Source organism: Neoarius graeffei, chromosome 3 (genome assembly GCF_027579695.1).
Source record: "Neoarius graeffei isolate fNeoGra1 chromosome 3, fNeoGra1.pri, whole genome shotgun sequence".
NCBI lineage: Eukaryota > Metazoa > Chordata > Actinopteri > Siluriformes > Ariidae > Neoarius > Neoarius graeffei.
In genome coordinates this window covers 77475860-77496362 of record NC_083571.1, presented here as the reverse complement: position 1 = coordinate 77496362, position 20503 = coordinate 77475860, and the positions used below count along the sequence as shown (strand labels likewise).

Genomic DNA, 20503 nt, shown 5'->3' with positions numbered 1-20503 from the left:
GACCATCTCCAACAAAAACTTACCAGGATCAGATGTTGTGTAAACACTGCTGTGAAACTCACTGTTTATTTTACTGAAATTCTGACATGTAGAAATGTAAAGAAAGGGAATCAGGACATGTACAAATTTGTGCTTTAAAAAAAAAAAAAAAAAAAAACATTCTGAAACACAAAGGTTTTTTTTTTGGTTCCCCCCCAGTGCAACATGCAGCAGATGCACAACATTTTTAACCCAAAACAACATTCAGAATAATGCTTTTGATCCATTAATGCCACTTCGAAACAAATTGTTCTGAATATGTCTAAATAACAGGAACACAGAACAATAAAAGGGAAAAATAAATCTAGCAGAGCCGGTGAAAATTTCAGGCAGAACGTAAAACCCTGAAATTAGATACGAGTGCAAAAATGCAACCCAAGACACTGCGGGTAAAAGGGTGTGTTTAAATCAAGTAAATCAAGCTGCAGCTATTCTTTATCACTGGGCTCGTTCGCCTCAGATGAGGAAACCTGCCACACTCTCACAAAGATGTTATCATCAGACGTGTCCTCAATTCTAAGGGACAGATGTGTAACTGTTGAAGCTCTGAGCTCCTCTGCATCCAATGGTTTCTGCAAGTCTGCACAGCACATGACAGTCATCTGCATACGTTCAGAAACTGGGTCATGCATGTCTGCTGATGGCTTTGTGATTCATAATAAAATGCAACAGCTCACCAGAAGACACCATATCAGCAGCAAAAAATTCAGTCTCCACGCTACTGACTTTTATCTAAAATTCAAAATAATGTGAAATTTATAGCCTGCAAATATCCATCAAAATAAACTTTAAATGCATCAACACCAGGGGAAGTATCCTTACCATGTCTGATGTATCCAACCCCTGTTCAGTCTCACTCACAAAGTCACTACCATCTGTAACACCAAGAGTCATAACAGTTATATTTAAAAATAAACACACAAAATGTTCCTGTTTTGCTATTAGCTGGTTTACAGAAAGGGATCGTGTTTGTAAAGCAATCTGGCGTACCAATCACTTTAACTGCAGAAGCCAAATCAAGATCAGCATCCAGTTCCACAGCCAGCTCCTATAAAAACATGAAATTAAAGCCTCGTTCACACCTGACATTAAAGAGCGTCCTGAGTTTAACCGCACTGTCTCACATTGTCATCCAAGCACTCAAACCACATTTGGAGTTGGTCTGGGATGCATACAACCGCATACGTTTATACCGTGAATGCAAAAGCATCTCAATGCATCCTGGACAGAATGAAAGAGCGCCTGATCAACCGTCACTGCTCCAGCTGGAAAATACACAATCATTAATGGGGAGACGAAAGCAGCTGCTTTTCTTTGCTTCTTTTGAGATCTTGCCTCCTGTTCATTTAGAAGTTTCAGGAACAGGCCAAGTGATCGAAACATTTGAAATATTCTGTATAGGAAGATGAGGGGCGGCACGGTGGTGTAGTGGTTAGCGCTGTCGCCTCACAGCAAGAAGGTCTGGGTTCGAGCCCCGGGGCCGGCGAGGGCCTCTCTGTGCGGAGTTTGCATGTTCTCCCCGTGTCCGCGTGGGTTTCCCCCACAGTCCAAAGACATGCAGGTTAGGTTAACTGGTGACTCTAAATTGACTGTAGGTGTGAATGTGAGTGTGAATGGTTGTCTGTGTGTCAGCCCTGTGATGACCTGGCGACTTGTCCAGGGTGTACCCCGCCTTTCGCCCGTAGTCAGCTGGGATAGGCTCCAGCTTGCCTGCGACCCTGTAGAATAGGATAAAGCGGCTAGAGATAATGAGATGAGGAAGATGAGAGGATTTCAACCCGAATAATAAATTAAAGAGCACTTTCTCCTGTGACTTTGAAACAGAGATCAGTTTCAGCCTCAGATTCCCTCTCCTGGTCCAGTTAACATGATCAAGCTTTATATCTCTGGCCCATGTGTGCACTCAGAGTACATATGAACTGAAATAAAGACAAAAAAACCCCAAAACTGTACCTTCTGTGGTGGTATCGCTGATGTGAAGTCCATCAGCTTATCTTCCTGCTCACACGTCTTTGTCACATGTTCTAATGTTAGTGTACAAGTAAAAAGGTTCAGATCCTTTTGCAGATTAATATTAGATTATTCATTAATATTTTAACACTAAACAGACCTCCCTGTTCCTCTCCTGGAGGACTCGTCTCCTCAGTATCTTCCAGAGGTTGAACCTGATGTGAAACTTCAGAGTAAATTTATGCTTTTTATTGAACAAGAGACTATGTTAGCAAACAAACACCCACCCACCCACATGCTAATTTACCTGTACTTTCACAGCACAGCATGAATCTTGCACTAATTCGAGTGTTGGATTCATTTCCATGGCTGGTTCTGCAGGAGGAAAAACATTACAGATTCTTTTCATACAGTGTGTTCCCATTTTAGCCCTGTGATGACCTGGCGACTTGTCTGGGGTGTGCCCCGCCTTTCGCCCGTAGTCAGCTGGGATAGGCTCCAGCTTGCCTGCGACCCTGTAGAACAGGATAAAGCGGCTACAGATAATGAGATGAGATGTTCCCATTTTATACAAAAGTAGTACGAGCATTTGAAATAATTTATAATCTACTATAAATTGATTTACTTTACAATTCACATCACCAATTACCAAGAATTCAGTTAACTTATTCATGTAGAAATGGTTAATGATGCAAGTTACAGACAACAAACAAGGCAAAGTTAAAGAGCACCAAGAGGCAAAAGAAATGGCGTTTGACAGCCTTGGTAGGTTTTACCTTGCCCATCATATCAGAAGTAGGCTCGTCATAAGTAGCAAGATAACTGTGTACTTGGGCAGGTTTTTTTTTTTTTCAGATAAGGTATTTAACCACTCACGTTGGAAAACATTTCAGGTTTGCCTCCTCTACTGTTTTTGCCGCAGCTGTGTCAGTTTTATTTTCTTTCTAAATATTAAGTGGCGCTCTTGACATGTACTGTACAGTACCTGCATGATTTTATGCACTGTGCTGCTGCCACAATTGGCTGATTGGAAAGCTGCATACAAATGACTCAATAAACGGTCAGGGAAAATTAGTTACAAATAAAACGTTAAAAGTTGTTACTGCAGTAACGTTCACCCCTGCTGCTGCAAAACAAACTTAAGTACACCATCCAGGTGAGTCAAGTGATTCTGCACTATTGTAAACAGTATAAAAAAAAAAAACAAATATCACATTACAACTGTTTCACAAACCAGTTGTCTGATGTTCACATGGCTGATATTTTCTCTACTGATGCTGCTCAGTTTTGAGCAGAAGAGCACCAGTAACAAAAAATGGTGTAATTCACTTCCTAATCATTAAAATAATTTGTTTTAAGCCTATTTAATCTGAAGTCTTTTAAAATCTCAGCTTGAGAAACCAAGAACTGTTTTGACCATTTTCAGTTGGGGTTTTCAGTGGCATCCCTAATAAATATAATTTACTGACGTTAAATATATACACACTCCTCTAATGTTCAAGTTGAACACGTATTGCTCAACATTATTTCCCATTATAAACTTAAAATAGGGGCGGCACGGTGGTGTAGTGGTTAGCGCTGTCGCCTCACAGCAAGAAGGTCCGGGTTCGAGCCCCGTGGCCGGCGAGGGCCTTTCTGTGTGGAGTTTGCATGTTCTTCCTGTGTCCGCGTGGGTTTCCTCCGGGTGCTCCGGTTTCCCCCACAGTCCAAAGACATGCAGGTTAGGTTAACTGGTGACTCTAAATTGACCGTAGGTGTGAATGTGAGTGTGAATGGTTGTCTGTGTCTATGTGTCAGCCCTGTGATGACCTGGTGACTTGTCCAGGGTGTACCCCGCCTTTCGCCCGTAGTCAGCTGGGATAGGCTCCAGCTTGCCTGCGACCCTGTAGAACAGGATAAAGCGGCTACAAATAAATGAGACGAGCTTAAAATATTCTCCATTTATCTTGACAGATAATGAGAGCACATGAACACAGGAGGAAGGAGGTGGGGCTTTGAGAAAGTGACTTAATATTGCAGCATTTAAAATCATTCCAGATTCACAACTGACTCTTCTCTTGTTTACAGGCTGCTCTTTTAGTACATTTGTGAGTGATAACTTGTACAAGCGTATTCTGATGTTTTCACAGAGCACCTTTATAAATGTGTAATGGTTTCCAGGGCTGGTAACACATCACAGATCTGCTTGACTGGATATTGTGGTAATGCAACATCATGTTGGGACAATATTATAAGCACAACCCTGCACAGGAGTATTCAATTAATTTATAAAAGGAAATGTATGTAACTGGGGGCGGCACGGTGGTGTAGTGGTTAGCGCTGTTGCCTCACAGCAAGGAGGTCCTGGGTTCGAGCCCCGGGGCCGGCGAGGGCCTTTCTGTGTGGAGTTTGCATGTTCTCCCCGTGTCCGCGTGGGTTTCCTCCGGGTGCTCCGGTTTCCCCCACAGTCCAAAGACATGCAGGTTAGGTTAACTGGTGACTCTAAATTGAGCGTAGGTGTGAATGTGAGTGTGAATGGTTGTCTGTGTCTATGTGTCAGCCCTGTGATGACCTGGCGACTTGTCCAGGGTGTACCCCGCCTTTCGCCCGTAGTCAGCTGGGATAGGCTCCAGCTTGCCTGCGACCCTGTAGAAGGATAAAGCGGCTAGAGATAATGAGATGAGATGAGATGTATGTAACTGAACCTAAGTGTCTGGATAAGCAACTGTGATGACCAAATAAGTTAACCATTATATGGCTACTAATAAGACATTTTGCACACATACGTATGCATGTGGGTATATATTATTAGACAGTAATTTACACACCATGAAAGTGCAGCTCTCTACATCACAATACTTCCTAACACAAATCCTACCGAATGTCGGTGGATGGAGTGGTGATAACATTATAAAACTTTGAGCGGTTTGGATTTACAGTCAGGGCCATAAGTATTTGTACACATTTGTAATTTTCCATCTGAACACCACCACAATAACATTTGAAATGAAGCAATCAAGGTGTGATTGAAGTGAAGCCTTCAGCTTTAATTCAAAGGTTTAACAAAATATTGCATTCACCATTTAAGAATTACAGCCTTTTTCTTTGACAAATTTCCTCCATTTCCATAGGTTCAAATGTAATTTGACAACTGACTAATCAGTGGTTTCATGGCCAGGTGTTGATTGTATCCTCATTATTTCATAAATTAAGGAGATAAAAATGTCTGGAGTTGATATGGTGTCAAATTTACATTTGGTAGCTGTTCATGGAAGCTTAATATGTGGTCGAAAGAGGTCATCATTAAAGTGGATGACTGTAGAATTCTTTCCTTGAAGAAAAATCCTTTCAGTCAAGTCCAGAACACACTCAAGGAGGTAGGTGCATCATTGTCTCTACAATCAAGAGATGCCTTCATGAATTTCAAGTGGAATGAAGACACCTTCAAGAGGCAAACCACCAGTAACATAAGAACAAAGGCCAGATTAGACTTTGCTAACAAACATTTTTATTTTAAAAAAATATATATATGATAAAGAGGCAGCCTGCCCAGATCTGGTACAAGACTCATGACAAATTAACTTATACCAGAAGGATGGGAAGAAAAGGGAATGGAGAAGAAAAGGAAGGGCTCATGATCCAAAACATACATTTGTCAAACATGGTGGAGGCAGTGTTATGGCATGGGCATGTATGGCTGCCAGCAGAACTGAGTCTGTGGTATTTATTGATGTGACTACTGATGGAAGGAGCAGGATGAATTCTTAAGTGCACAGAGTTGTACTTTCTGCCCAGAATCAGTCAAGTTCTGCAAAACTGGTAGGATGGCGCTTCACATTACAGATTGATAATGACCCAAAAGATACCATGAAAATGTTCTTAAATGACCAAGTCAGTCACCTGACCTCAATCCAACTGAGAATGAAAGACCCACAAACAAGCAGCAACTGTAGGCGGCTGCAGTAAAGGGCTGATAAAGAATGTCAAGGGAAGAAACTCAGCATTTGGTGACTTCCATGGGTTCTAGACTTCTCATCTCATTATCTCTAGCCACTTTATCCTGTTCTACAGGGTTGCAGGCAAGCTGGAGCCTATCCCAGCTGACTACGGGTGAAAGGCGGGGTACACCCTGGACAAGTCGCCAGGTCATCACAGGGCTGACACATATGGCCCTTTTCCACTACCTTTTTTCAGCTCACTTCAGCCCGACACGGCTTGCGTTTCGACTACCTCAGAGCAGCACGACTCAGCTCGCTTCAGCCCTACTCAGCACCCAAAACTCGCATGGTTTTGGAGTAGGGCTGAAGTGAGCCCAACCGAGTCGAGTGGGGCTAGGGGCGTGAGGAGACACTCCCCTGTGCACTGATTGGTGAGGAGGAGTGTCCTCACATGCCCACACACGCCCCGCGAGCACGCTGGGATCTGTAAACACCGTAAACCCGGAAGAAGAAGAATTACGAATTACGAGAATTTCTGAAGCCTTATGCGCCTCGCCTCATCTATACGCTCTTGCCAGTATCTGTTGGCGTTGTCGGTGACAACAAGCCACAGCACCAAGACCAGCAACACTAACGACCCCATGTCCTCCATGTTTATTGTTTACTATCCGGGTCGTGAGACTACCGCTTAAAAGCTCACTGATGTCACTGTTTGCGGCGCCTAACGACATCACGTGACGTCCACTCACTTTTGCTAACTCCACCCAATGTGTCCACCCACTTCCAGCCAGCACGGTTCAGCGCGGTTGTAGTCGAAATGCAACTCCAACAACCCCACTCAGCACGGCACGGCTCAGCCCAACTCAGCCGCGTTGGTAGTGGAAAAGCGGCAATAGACACAGACAACCATTCACACTCACATTCACACCTATGGTCAATTTAGAGTCACCAGTTAACCTAACCTGCATGTCTTTGGACTGTGGGGGAAACCGGAGCACCCGGAGGAAACCCACGCGGACAACATGCAAACTCCGCACAGAAAGGCCCTCGCCGGCCACAGGGCTCGAACCCGGACCTTCTTGCTGTGAGGCGACAGCGCTAACCACTGCGCCGCCCGGTTCTAGACTTCAAGTAGTCATTAAATGCAAAGGATTTGCATCAAAGTACTAAAAATAATCATGTTGGATTTTCTAATTACTTCTGAGCCTGTAAAAACGGAGGGACCATAAAAAGTGACCAATTCTTAAAACAGTTAAACGTAATATTTTTCTTAAATCCCTTGAATTAAATCTGAAAAAGTCTCCACTTTCAGGTCTGTCAGGAGCAGTGATTTATAGAACATGTTGCGGTATTACATTTCTGCCTGGATCTACTGCAGAATGTCCTGACAGAAGGTATTATTGTATAACCAATACCCATTTCAAGTAGGCTATGTTATAGTACAATGCAAGTTAATTAAATGTCGTGTTACATTACAAAAACCACATTTGTTCAGCGTTCTTGTCATGGAAGTGTTTAACTTACCATTTTGCTCAACTGAAACATCTCCAACAAACATTTTACTCTGTAGAAAACACAATAAAAGAAGAAATGTTACTGCTGCTGTAAATAAAAATGAAAGGAACAAAACAAAACCCACCATTTCCTGAGGAGTATCAAGACCTAAATCTGGACCTCGAGTTGCATCTTGCACAGGTTCTGTTAATTAAACCAAAACAGTCACACAGGCATCATAAAGAAAAAAGTGAGAGCTTCCCCTGAGAATGATCCATGTAGCTCAACCAACCCAGATTACTTACTTTCAGATTCTACCATCAAGTCATCGAAACAGGAATCATGCTTTTTGTCTTGAGGCTGTAGTAACAAGTAAAAGTAGTACTTAAAAGGGACACTCTAACCAAAATAAAAAGATGGAACAAATCAATACATTGGTGTAAACATGCTGCTCTGCGGTGAGATTTCCTGGGTTGAATTCTGGGGAAACCCCTCCAGATTACACATGTTGATTTGAAAGCCTACAAAACATTTATGGGCAGATTTGGGTTTGAGGTGAATGGGGGTAATTCACTCGTCAATGGAGCCAATAGTTAGAGTAACAGCTCATGGTTCAAAGAAGAGCTAGTGGCAGTAGCAACCTAGCTAGAAACAACTTCAACTGAAATCGAAGTTCTAAATGCCATGGAAACACCTTAGCTCGGCTGAAATCAAACCGAACTGGATTTCTCGTAATCGAGCTACGCGACCTAGATTATGCGATTGTAGCCGAGCTACTTAGTGCATGTAAACCCTATCGAGCTACTTACTTCAGCACTGCCCCTTCCGGAAGTGATGAGTGACGAGACCACAAGCGGTTCAACAAGTGCTGAGCTGCTTCGTTGTTGTCGTCCATCTTCTCTCTCTCGATGTTGCGGTCCTCGTCGTCATTCTTCTTGTGAACACGGAACTGATAACTTTGTTTATACTCTTGAATAGCTCTTCATGACGACAACCGGAAGTGTACCAACACAATGGGGCGTGTAGCGCCACCTGTGGCTCGGGTGCACAATGTACCTCACACAATAGCTCAATTTCCTTGTGTGCATGTAGGACTGGATTTCTCTGGCACCCCTGCTGGGACCCTTAGCTCGATTACCGACAGTAGCTCGATTTGGATGTGCATGTAAACGCACTGAATGACTTCACGCCATCACAATGTACATACAAAGCACACTGATTCTTCAAGCGACAGAAAATGACTTAACAGATGAGAAATTTTGTGGGTTGCTGTTTACTACTAGTTACATGGGTGAGGACAAGCATTGCCTAACGGACATCAGCTCATTGTCCTACCTCAGTTTGGCTCCTTTTGTCAAGTTGGCAGAGTCTGGAGCTTCTCTGGTCTCTTTGTTTTGTACTAAATACAATCACCGTTTCCTTTACATCTTCAGTGGAAGACCCAATAACTCAGTTTTCAAATCTCTTTCATGTTCCTCTAGTTTGAAGTGTTGACTTCACACACAAAATTACCCACCATTTTTCAGTGGTGTAGAGATTATTTTAGCATGTGAAACAAAGATATGCGACGCAACCCAATTTCAAAATGAAACAATTCACTTTGCAACCCGATGATGCTTGACTTCCCCTCCTAATTATCTGTAACTACAACCATCTGGTTATCAAAATTAAAAGTGGTTCCAATGCTGACACACAACAGTAAAATGTGACCTTTTAGACAGTATTTTAGCTTCTGCAAGTGAGGAAGGGTCCTGATGTTGCTTTTTTTTTTTTTTTACAAGAAGTGTCAGTGTTCACTCAGAGGACAGGACTGGTTGATCACAGCAGGGAATTCCGATGGCTGAAATATATATATTGTCTATTGCAGGACCTGGGTTTGCAGAATACTATATACCATGACAAAAGATATTACAGGTTCATCTCAAATTAGAATATTGTGGAAAAAGTTCATTTTTTCATAGTTTAATTTAAAAAGGTACAATTTTATATATTCACTACACAAAGTGAAATATTTCAAGCCATAATTTTGATGATTATGGCTTATTGCTCATGAAAATTTGAAATACTGGATTTCTGATTATTGGAATATTCCCTAAGATTTAAAAAAAAAAAAAAAAAGATTTACAATACAGAAATGTCCAACTTCTGAAAAATATGTTCATTTATACGCTCAATATTGGTTGGGTCTCCTTTACCATGAATTACTGCATCAATGCAGTATAGCATGGAGGCGATCAGTCTGTGGCACTGCTGAGGTGTTCTTGAAGCCCAGGTTGCTTTGATCGCAGCCTTCAGCTTGTCTGTATTTTTGGGTCAGGCGTTTCTCATCTTCCTCTTGACAATACACCATAGATTCTCTATGGGGTTCAGGTCAGGCGAGTTGGCTGGCCAATCAAGCACAGTAATATTGTCAGCAAACCACGGCTGTGTTGACTTTGGACTTGATAAAACACAGTGGACCAACACCAGCAGATGGCATGGCACCCCAAATCATCACAGACTACAGAAACTTCACACTGGACTTCAAACACCTTGGATTCTGTGCATCTCCACTCTTCCTCCAGACTCTAGGACTTTGATTTCCAAATGCAAAATTTACTTTCATCTGAAAAGACGACTTTAGACCACTGAGGAACAGTCCAGTTCTTTCTCTCCTTAGCCCAAGGAAGACGTTTGTCGTTGTCTCTGGTTCAGGAGTGGCTTGATGTTAGGAATGTGACCGTTGTAGCCCCTTTCCTGAAGATGTTTCTGCATGGTGGATCTTGATGCACTAACACCAGCCTCAGTCCACTCCTTGTGAAGCTCTCCCAAGTTCTTGAATCGACTTTTCTTGACAACCCTCTTAAAGGTAATACCGACATGAACAGGTCTCCTGGGTGTCATTTTATAGATTTTAACACAAACTTTCGATTTTAGATGTAATTGCAAGGTGTGGAGATGAAAACAACAAAATAAAAACATTTAAATCTCCCATCACAAAACGATGCCTGGAAATAACGTAGATCGGTGAGCCCCTGCCTGGAAGGCACGCCAACAAAACATGTTTTCATGACAGAACATGAGCTGTGCCTGAAAATCACTCATTTCACTACTCCCTATCTAGTCCTCTATATAGAATTCTCTAGATGGTGAGCTCATTGGTAAAATTGGGGTGATTTCAGATACAGTGCATATCTTGTGTGATAGGGATGAAGAGTTAGTTGGGGAAGAGAAGTTTCAGTTTTTTATTTTTTAAAAGGACAGTGTACAAATTAAACATTATCCTTGTGGTAAGGACAGATGTCTGTACCAGGTTATAGCAGTACATGCTAGTTTTTGCCTGTAGTCCCTTGGCAGGTGGATGTAATAAAAAAAGATAAATAAAATGTACAGGAAATGTCACCAAATCTGTCATTAGAGCAATTTGTAGTGATTTAGACCAGCAGAATAGAAGTGGATAGCCTCATAAAGCATATATAGCAGCAGCATTTTTCACAATCACACACACGCGCACACACCATAAGTTAAGCGAAATGTGCAAAGGAATGTGCAAGCCAGTGCAAATATGCATTATCCCATCCCACTACCCCCTCTTTACACAGAGCATAAGTTTTACCACTCCAACCGAGAGAGAGAGAGCGCAAGACATGCTCTCCAAACCACCAAAACTTCACATTTCAGTAGGTTATACCCTCCCACACCTAATGGTCATGCACAAGCATAATAAGATAAAATAAGAAAATTCCCCCCCAACACACACAGGACTCTCCCATTCCAGGGTTTCCCCAGGTTTGACCACCATAAATTTAAGACTTTAAGACCACTTAAATGAGAATTAAGACCTACATCGCACCCATTATGCGGTCGTAGAACACCAGATCAAATTCCCAATAATGACAAATGTTTCAAGTAAAAATACTTTTATTATAAAAGTTATATACTTAAGTCATTATGTGCATTGCTTGTCAAATCTTTACATTCAAGACAAGCAAGACCGAATTTTGTTATGTAAAGACGTTTTGTTTTTTCCACAGGAGAATGTTGTAGCGACTTCCGAGTCTGGGAACATAGCCTTAAAGAGTTCGCTTATGCCCTCATTCGAGCTGTACGAGTGGTGTTCCGTAATTGTTTTTAAAATCCAGAGCACCTCTGCCCAAAGTGTTGGGGTTCCACCGACACCCATCATGCCACTGCTCGGCCCTTGTGTTGGTGCTAGCCTTGCCGATGATGTCTGGCTTGGCTGATGCTGCTGACGTTCGACAGTGGTGCTAGTGCCAACTCCAGGTGCATTCGGAGATTGAACCGTGCAGAACTGAGCGATGGGCTGGTGGCGGTGGAGGGCAGATGCAATGTGCTTTGAGCTCTTCATGTGAGACTCTAAAGCTAAATGACCTATAGTGGACAACTTGAAGGTCTTTCGACAAACACAGCATCTTGCTTCAACGTCGCTTCCAGGAACCTCCCTCACCCAATCACGATATCTTTCATCTGAAAGCCAATGCTGATTAAAACGACACTTCCCCATGCTGCGATTCGCAGAGTCTCCTCTCCACCACAGACTCCGACGATTGCGCCGGCGCGAAAATGCATCAATATTGTTTCTTTCTTTGCGCATACTCCAAGAAATTCACTGATGTTACGCAAAACCCATGTTTTCACATTGCAGAATAGTACGAGTAGATTTAAGACCTTTGTTTAAAAAATTAAGACTTGGGCAAAGCAATTTAAGACTTTTTAAGGCCTTAATTTTGGAATATTAAATTTAAGACTAAGACTTTTAAGACCCCGCAGCTACCATGCATCCCTCACAATCCCCACACACACTAAAAAGTGCAAGATCTGCATACCCCCCCCCCCCCCCACACACACACACACCCAATACCCCCACCCCCCACCACATTCAATAAAATGCCCCAACTATCCTTTTCTATCCATGTGTACATAATTGAGTTGATAATATCCATTTTTGTCAAATGTGAAAAAGACTTAAAATTTGTACAGGATATTAATTCTGTTGGGAGGTTATTCCACTGATTTGTGGCTACAGAAGAAAAAGATGATTTACCAAATGTAGTCTTTCGTAGTGGGACACTACATTCCCCTCTCGACACTGATCTAGTGGTACGTGTTGATACCTCTGAGCACAAAGAAATAAATTGTTTCAAAGGTGGTGGTGCATCATTATGTATAATTTTAAAAAGCAGGCAGAGATTTGCATGCCTAATTAGATTTTCAAGGCTCAATATGTTATATTTACGAAGCACAAGACAGTGGTGGTAAGAACGTTTTCTCCTGACATGGATCCTTATGGCACTTTTGTAAATTGAGCTGAGGGGTCTTAATACTGTTTTACAGGCTTGTGACAAACTTGTGATGCAGTATAGAAAATGAGACAATCATTGCATTTAAGTATAAACTAGATGCATCAGTAGTGAGAGAGCTGCGTATGTATCTGAAATTTGATAGATTGAACTTCAGTGTGTTACTGAGTTTTTTTACATGAGATTTAAAACTAAGAGTCGGGTCAAGAGTGATGCCTTGGTATTTAAACTCGGTTACATTCTTTATGGCTTGCCCGTTGATTGTAATTTCAGGATAGTTTCTGATTTTGGTTTTGCTTGTAAAGAACATGGATACCGTTTTATCAGTGTTTAAAACAAGAGAGGAACTATGCAGCCATTCTACAACCCTTTTCATTTGATTTGAGAAGAGGGAGAACAAAGGGCTCGAGATAGAGCCCTACCGGTTTTAGCCATACCAGGACCGTCACACTGACTACGTTTACATGCACATCCAAATCGAGCTGCTGTCGGTAATCGAGCTGAAGGTCCCAGCAGGGGTGCCAGAGAAATCCAATCCTACATGCACACAATGAAATCGGGCTATTGTGTGAGGTGCATTGTGCACCCGAGCCACAGGTGGCGCTACACGCCCCATCGTGTTGGTACACTTCCGGTTGTCGTCATGAAGAAGAGCTATTCAAGAGTGTAAACAAAGTTATCAGTTCCGTGTTCTCCATTGCGCATTTTTCTCCCGTCCATGAATTTTAATATATTCAACTCCTTAAGCTGAATGAGCATGAACTCTGTCTCCTCATTGCTCCAGAAGTGCACGTTTCTGCTTGCCTGTGGCAGTGGGGGCGTGGTCAAGCGCCGGTCTGTGACAGGAGGGCGGAGCCAGGGAAGGTGAGTGGCAGAATCACTACACCTGACGGTAATTAACCTGTGTTTGTGTGTCTTCCCAGTAATCGCGCCCTATTTAAGGAGGCAGAGCTCATCCCTGGACTAGAACACAGAACACTGAAAAGTCTGACAATAAAAAGCCTATTAGTACCAGAAGCTTTGTCCTGCCGTCCTCTGTGCTCCCCCCACACTTCAGAGAGCTCTACATCGCCATTTTCTCTTCTTCGTTTGTTCCTCCTGACCTCTTCTGCTGCTCGCTACTACTGTTGTCATGCCGACCGAGGCTGTTGTGTTTCCCGCTTGTGGTCTCGTCACTCGTCACTTCCGGAAGGGGCAGTAAGTAGCTCGACAACTAGCTCGATAGGATATACATGCACAAAGTAGCTCGGCAGAAATCGCATAACCTAGGTCGTGTAGCTCGATTCCGAGAAATCAAGTTCGGTTCAATTTCAGCCGAATTAAGGTGTATACATGGCATTTTGAACTTCGATTTCAGTCGAGCAATGGCAGAAATTCGATTCTCTCTATGTGCATGTAAACGTAGTGACTGACAACCACAATGAGATGAGTGACTGCCACTCCGATCTCAGTAAGCTGACATGTGGACGTGGTGGATTGTAACAGACCACCTGTTTTTGTTTACATTAATAATTACCAATACCAGCTGTTAGAATCTTTTACCTGACGTAATTGTTAGTACAATAGTAATTTCTGTCAGTAAGTTAGAACTCAGGCCAAGATAAAATAATTGTTTGTGTTCCAATTCAGCAATTGCCTATCGAATACAGACCTCCCAAAAGCACAGTGTGGCACAGAGATGTCACTTAGGCTACATCCACACGACAACGGCAACAAGATTTTTTTATTTATTTATTTTTTTAAAATATCGCGTCCACATGGGCAACGGATCAGTAAAATATCAGGTTCATATGGCAACGCAACGCTTGCTGAAAACGATGCAATACACATGCCACACCTCTACGTGCGCTGTAAGACGGTCCCATCGGAGACACCAGAACAATAGAAGTAGACGCATGCGCATAAACCCCTTCTTCTGTAGCATTAGCCACATAAAGTTTTGATTATAGGTCAGTAGCGTAAAATAGTATCTATTGTCTAAGACACTTATTTATATTTCATATTAAAACGTCTATGTAAATTAATACATAGAAAGCCTGGCCAGGCGCTGAACGTTCTTCTGCCTTCACTTTAAGAGAAATTCAGGGCGAGCATGAGCCTAGGTTCTTCCCTGTCACTGTCACACGCACACACCTTCTCACTCCCTGTCCTATGGATATAGTCCCTTTAAATCACGTGCTCGTTTTTTGAAGGGAGACACGGAAAGAGGAATGAACAGGGGTAGATGGAGAGAGAGAGAGAGAGAGAGAGAGGAATGAACGGGGGTAGATGGAAGCCGGTACGCCAACATTCTGAGATCCTCCAGAATTCTTTAATGGTCCGGAATAAATTGAATGCTACACGTTGATGGATTACTTTGTTCTTCTACGCCCTTTTTGAGGAATGTATTGTCGGACTTAAACCAACATCTGAAGAGGTGAGATCGCTCCTTTTTTTCCTATTTTTGCTGGCGGGATTGTTTTTGGAAAGCGCACGGGCGGTGCGCGGTTTGGTACTGCTTCCGCAGTGTTTGGACTAAAGACTCTGCCCTAAGGGCTATCATCTCACTCTCTCTCACTCTGCACCATTACACAATAAATATTCACAGTGAAAATATTTTGTAAGCGCGTTTCCTGAACCAAGTTATAGGATTTGTTGACAACTCGCATCGAGTTCGTTACACTTCTACCCGGCGTGAAGCACTGACAGTCATGTGGTTGTGACGTCATCATAAACAAATCCATTCTACTCATCCAGACGACTTCGCAACAGCACCGTTGCCAGATTTTTTCACTCTGGAACCCGTTCTCAAAAGATTTCGTTTTGGGGTTCCCAAAATGCCGGTGCCGTGTGGACGCCAGGCCGAAACGATAAACAATTTTATCAGATTCACCTGAATCCGTTGCCGTGTGGACAGGGCCTTAGTGTAGACAACTGTAGTAGAAAGTAGTCATTAGACTGCAGCCAGTGTAGCAGAACAGAGCTAGTGTAGATCTAGTCTACTTATTTTACTACCTGACGGCTAAAATAAAATATTTTCCCAGCTACCTAAGAGTACCTACCCACTGTTCAAGCCTGAGAGTGTCATTGTTTTCAAGCATTTTCAATACTGGAGTATGTGTACACTAGAGTGCGCCATCTGTCAGCCAGATTGCTTTATTTTCACAGAGAAGAAGAGTGAAATTATTTGGGAGTCAGCATTATTTAAAAACCTTGTCAGTGTTGTAAAGTACCACAAAGGAATACTGCATTAATACCATAATATTTCTAAATAAACTGACATGTTATTAAGTGACTGGGCTTGTTTGTATTCCTTTGGTAGTGATGGAAATGTTTAAAAGTCCTGGCTTCAAACGCTGTGCGCGCACTTCCGGTTTCTGGAGATTCCCTGATCTACATCACAACAAAATGCCGCAATTCCCATCTGCTCGATCATGCCGCTTTAGTGTTTTGTTTTTCCACTTTATCATCAAAAGGCTTATTGTTCGCAATTGCATTGTGGGTGAAAATTCTCTTAACTATCTTTATTTTCACAGAGTCATAGGGAAGAGTGAATTTATTTAGGCGTTTGTATTACTTGAAGGCTCCCGTCATCCCTGTTGCTTGTGCACCTTTTCAGCAATGACCTTTTGTGGCTTACCCTCCTCATAGAGGGTGTCGATGATGGTGTTCGAGACAACCGTCAGGTCAGCAGTCTTCCCTATGAACGTGGTTGCGTGTACTGAACTAGACCGAGAGATGCACGGTGTTTATTCAAACAGTATAGTTATTTACTCAAGCTCCAAATTAAATATTCTAATAATTTGAGATCCTGGATTTTTTTTATTTTCATGAGCTGTAAACCATAATCAAAATTTTAAAAAAAGATGAACTTTTTCCACTTTGTGTACTGAATATAGAAAAGTTCACCTTTTTGAACTAAATTACGAAAAAAAATATTCTAGTAGAGATTTTTCTTTAAATTTTTCACATTGTCGGCCATAATTACCAAAATTAAAACAGAAAAATACTTGAAACATTTTATATGTAATGAGTGTAGAATATATTAAGTTTTTCACTTTCTTAAATAACTGATGGAAAATACTGAACTTAACAATATTCAAATTTTTTGAGATGCACCTGCAAACCAGTTTTATGCTGGAATGTTCATTTAATACATTTTCCTGATCATGAAAATCATGTATGCAGCAACAGTACCCCCCCCCCCAAAAAAAAAGCCATTTAACTTGACTGCTATAAGTAACGTTCAGGGGAAATAAATCAAAAGTCTAAAATATTTGATATGTGATGTGAGGACAAAGTATTCAGTTCAACTCTCATGGTGACCATACGCCCTCTCAAACTCTCAAAACTCATGTACCTGTTCCTCAGAGATGACAAGGTCCACCCCAGCACAAGGCTTTTCATCCATGTCTTCATTATAACCATTTAAAAAAATAAAAAATAATTTAAACCATCAGAAAAGTCTTGAAACACGTCAGGATGCAGGTTTCACAAATGCTAAATTAAAATGGAATACATGTTACCAGTAGTTTCTTGAGAGGAAAAACATTCTACGGTTTGAGGCTCAGTTTCTTCAGCCTATTAACACACAAAACAACAAAATTAGGAAATCTCAAACTACATGTAGGTTTTGGGGAGACTTGCATGCTGTTAAATGAACAAAGCTCATGTACTCAGTCTTATAAAAGTAAAAGCTCCAGTGTGTGTACGTACAGTATAGATTTAGTGAGACAGAAAAATGCACCTTCTCTGACATTACACCGAAGGTATCCAGATCAGTTTCAGCCTCCCGATCCACCTCTTGGTCCTGTTAACATATTAAAGCCTTACGTCTCTGGCCCATATATGCACTCATAGTACATATAGATATTTAGGCAGTGCCTAAAAGCAGAGCTCCTAATGAGTGCATGAGCAAAATATTTGCAAGGGCACAAAAATCAACCTGAATAGAAGCATATGAATACAGCATATGGACCATTGAATTATGAATGTATTTAGCATCAATAAGTAGCTGTGTTGTCTTGACCGTGATACCAATAAGATGTGCATCGCAGTTACGAATACATATTTATTCTTTGCTTTCACACCGCATGCCATGTGCCAGAAACACCACCACAACATTTATTACGATGTGACTCTGCTGGGTGCCTGGTGGACAGCAGTGAACTAGCGCTCTCACTTTACATCATCATTACTATATAGTTGCCATCAAATATCAAACCTGACATGTCAAACAGTTGTCTGGTTACGTCTTTCACATCCACGTGCGTTGGAGCTCAGGAGTGTGAGGCCAGATTGCAAAGCACGCACACGCCATTAGGATTAATTACCATGCACCTGTTCCTGATTACTGCACAAATCACAGCATATGCATACAATATAAGGACTCTCAGTAGCACAGACTTTGCAAAAGCCTTGCATTTTGTATCGCTATTCTGGTTTTGAGCCAGTTTGTGTTTTTGGAGTGCGAGTACTCCGATATCCTGTCTGTGCCTCACTGCCTGTTATTCAACTCTGCCTTTGTCTCCGTTTTGGATCTGTTTGCTAGCGTGTTTTCAATAAAACTCTTCCTGCACTTACATCCATCTACAGTCCTTTTACATACATGAAACTGTCGTGAATATTTTCTGTTAAATGTGTTAAATAATCCCATGGGGTTTTTCTTTTTTTTTTAAGCAAATTTAAAAAATGGTACAGGTTTGTACGTACAGATGACATGCGGTCAAGGCCATCAAAAGTCAGATTGATCCAGTTTTATTAAGTATGGGGCTCTGCTCCATATGCACTTTGTGCACACGAGGAGCTCTGCTAGGAACTGAAATAAATACCAAAACTGTACCTTCTGCAGTGGTATCGCAGGTGTGAAGTCCATCAGCTCATGTACCTGCTCACACGTCTTAGTCACATGTTCTAATGTTCGTGTACAAGATTAAATTAGTGTATTCGTTTAGTTTGAGATCCTGAATTCTAGACAGGATTCATATTAAACTAAAAACATATTTCAATTCAAGTGTGCAAACCTGACCTCTCTGTTCCTCTGCTGGAAAACTCATCTCCTCAGTTCGTACCTGATGTGGTATGGACAATTGTTTAAACTTGAGACTAAAATCCTCTTTTTATTTTTACCCAAGGACACAGACTGGGACATTACCTGCACAGTCCTCACACTGCATACATTCTCTGCTATTTTTAGTTCTGGAGCCAATTCCATCGCTGGTTCTGCAGGAGGAAGGGGGGGAGGGGGGGTGTCATAACCCAGATCCTTTTCTTACAACAATACATTATTAAAAGTCTGTGGCAATACAGAATCTAAAAACAATACTTAGGACAGTGTTTTCTAGTCACACCTTTCTCTCTTAGAATAAGACCATTTTAAAGGTACAATATTCTTGTGCATCTAGTCCACAGTAACATTCTCTGGCACTATAAACTCTTACATCTTCATGTTCAGACACTGCAGATCAAAAAGTCTGAACTGACCCCAAAATCATGTTACAAATTTAAAGTGAATGGATTTATTCATGATGAAACCGTACAAAAAAAAAAAAACATCTGAAAAAAAAAAAAAAAGTGTTTAAATTGCAGCAGCTACATTTATATGCAGCATTTCTCTTACCACTTTGCTCAAATGAAACATCTGCAACAGACATTTGATTCTGTAGGGGGTAATTAAAAAAAAATAAAATAAAGTCATTGCAACATCAGAAGCATATGAATCTAAATTTTAAGACAAAGGAAATACCATTTCCTGAGGAGCCTACCATTTCCTGAGGAGCAATAAGGTCTAATTTTGGACCTTTATTCACATCCACTTGCAAAGTTTCTAGTAATTAAACCAAAATGGAGTCAGATGGGCATTACAGTTCCACATAAAAACTGATGTTCCTCTGGGAAGATGTGGTGTTTTTTTTTTTTTTTTTTTTAAACCAAGTAGGCCATATTACTTACTTTCAGATTCTGCCACCATGTCACCTAAACAGGAGTTCAGTTTTTTTTCTTGAGCCTATAGTAACAAGTACAAGTAGTCATAAAGCAAGGAACAAATTTTTTTTTAACCCTCAAGAATACAAAGACTAATCTCTCTCAAATTCTTCAACTTTACCAAATTTACCTGTTCCTCAGTGAGGACTAGATCCATCCCAGTGCTACGTTCATCTATCCAATCACTACCATCTAGAAAGTGATAAAGATTATAGAACATTCAAGTAAACCAGACAATATTTCTCAACTTTAAAAAGAACAAAGTTTAATAAATGTTACATTCTACATATGATTAATCTTACCAGAAGGATCTTGAGGAGCAAAACAGGTTTCAGCTTCATGCTCCACTTCCTTTTCAGCCTATTATGAACAATGGTGATGAACAGTAACATTCACGCAAAGCAATTTTATGCAATGCCATCCTACCTCAGTAAATTACACATTTACCTTTGAGCAAGCATGAGTAAATGTAGCACTTCTGCCCTCAAACTTGATCAAGAAATTAGATAAATTCATATGGACTTTTTATATTTAAGCAAATATTTTATTTATATATATTTAAAAAAAAAAAAAAAAAAAAAAAAAAAAGAGTATACTTGTGCTCTGGAAAAAAAAATTAAAACAAATTAAGAGACCTCTGCAAAAATTCTCTTTCTCTGGTTTTACTATTTACAGACCTCTTGTGCATGACGTCATGCATCACATGATAATTTCACCTGAGGGGCAGACAGACACTGTCTTTCCTGTAAGCAAGGCTCTTAAACATGGTTTGCAACATTGTTCCCAAAAGCTGATGTCAAGAAAAGTTCTTTCCACAAAGGTGGTTTTTACGGAAGCCGC

At 41.2% G+C, this 20503-nt stretch overlaps 1 protein-coding gene across 1 annotated transcript in view; it reads right to left on the bottom strand.

Annotated features, from left to right (window-relative positions):
- Positions 1-467: 467 nt before the first annotated feature.
- tdrd6 (tudor domain containing 6) overlaps positions 468-20503 on the bottom strand; it is a 34412-nt gene continuing 14376 nt past the window's right edge. Inside the window, exons 3-21 of the mRNA XM_060915703.1 lie at positions 19950-20023; positions 19785-19848; positions 19631-19685; positions 18834-18901; positions 18708-18750; positions 18522-18592; positions 17425-17489; positions 8736-8799; positions 7706-7760; positions 7546-7604; positions 7431-7470; positions 2297-2364; positions 2150-2204; positions 1993-2063; positions 1854-1892; positions 1030-1087; positions 862-914; positions 717-771; positions 468-619 (exon numbers count right to left, since the gene is read on the bottom strand). Of these exons, the coding sequence (XP_060771686.1) occupies positions 468-619; positions 717-771; positions 862-914; positions 1030-1087; positions 1854-1892; positions 1993-2063; positions 2150-2204; positions 2297-2364; positions 7431-7470; positions 7546-7604; positions 7706-7760; positions 8736-8799; positions 17425-17489; positions 18522-18592; positions 18708-18750; positions 18834-18901; positions 19631-19685; positions 19785-19848; positions 19950-20023 (1209 nt within the window). The remainder of the gene's footprint in view (positions 620-716; positions 772-861; positions 915-1029; positions 1088-1853; positions 1893-1992; positions 2064-2149; positions 2205-2296; positions 2365-7430; positions 7471-7545; positions 7605-7705; positions 7761-8735; positions 8800-17424; positions 17490-18521; positions 18593-18707; positions 18751-18833; positions 18902-19630; positions 19686-19784; positions 19849-19949; positions 20024-20503) is intronic.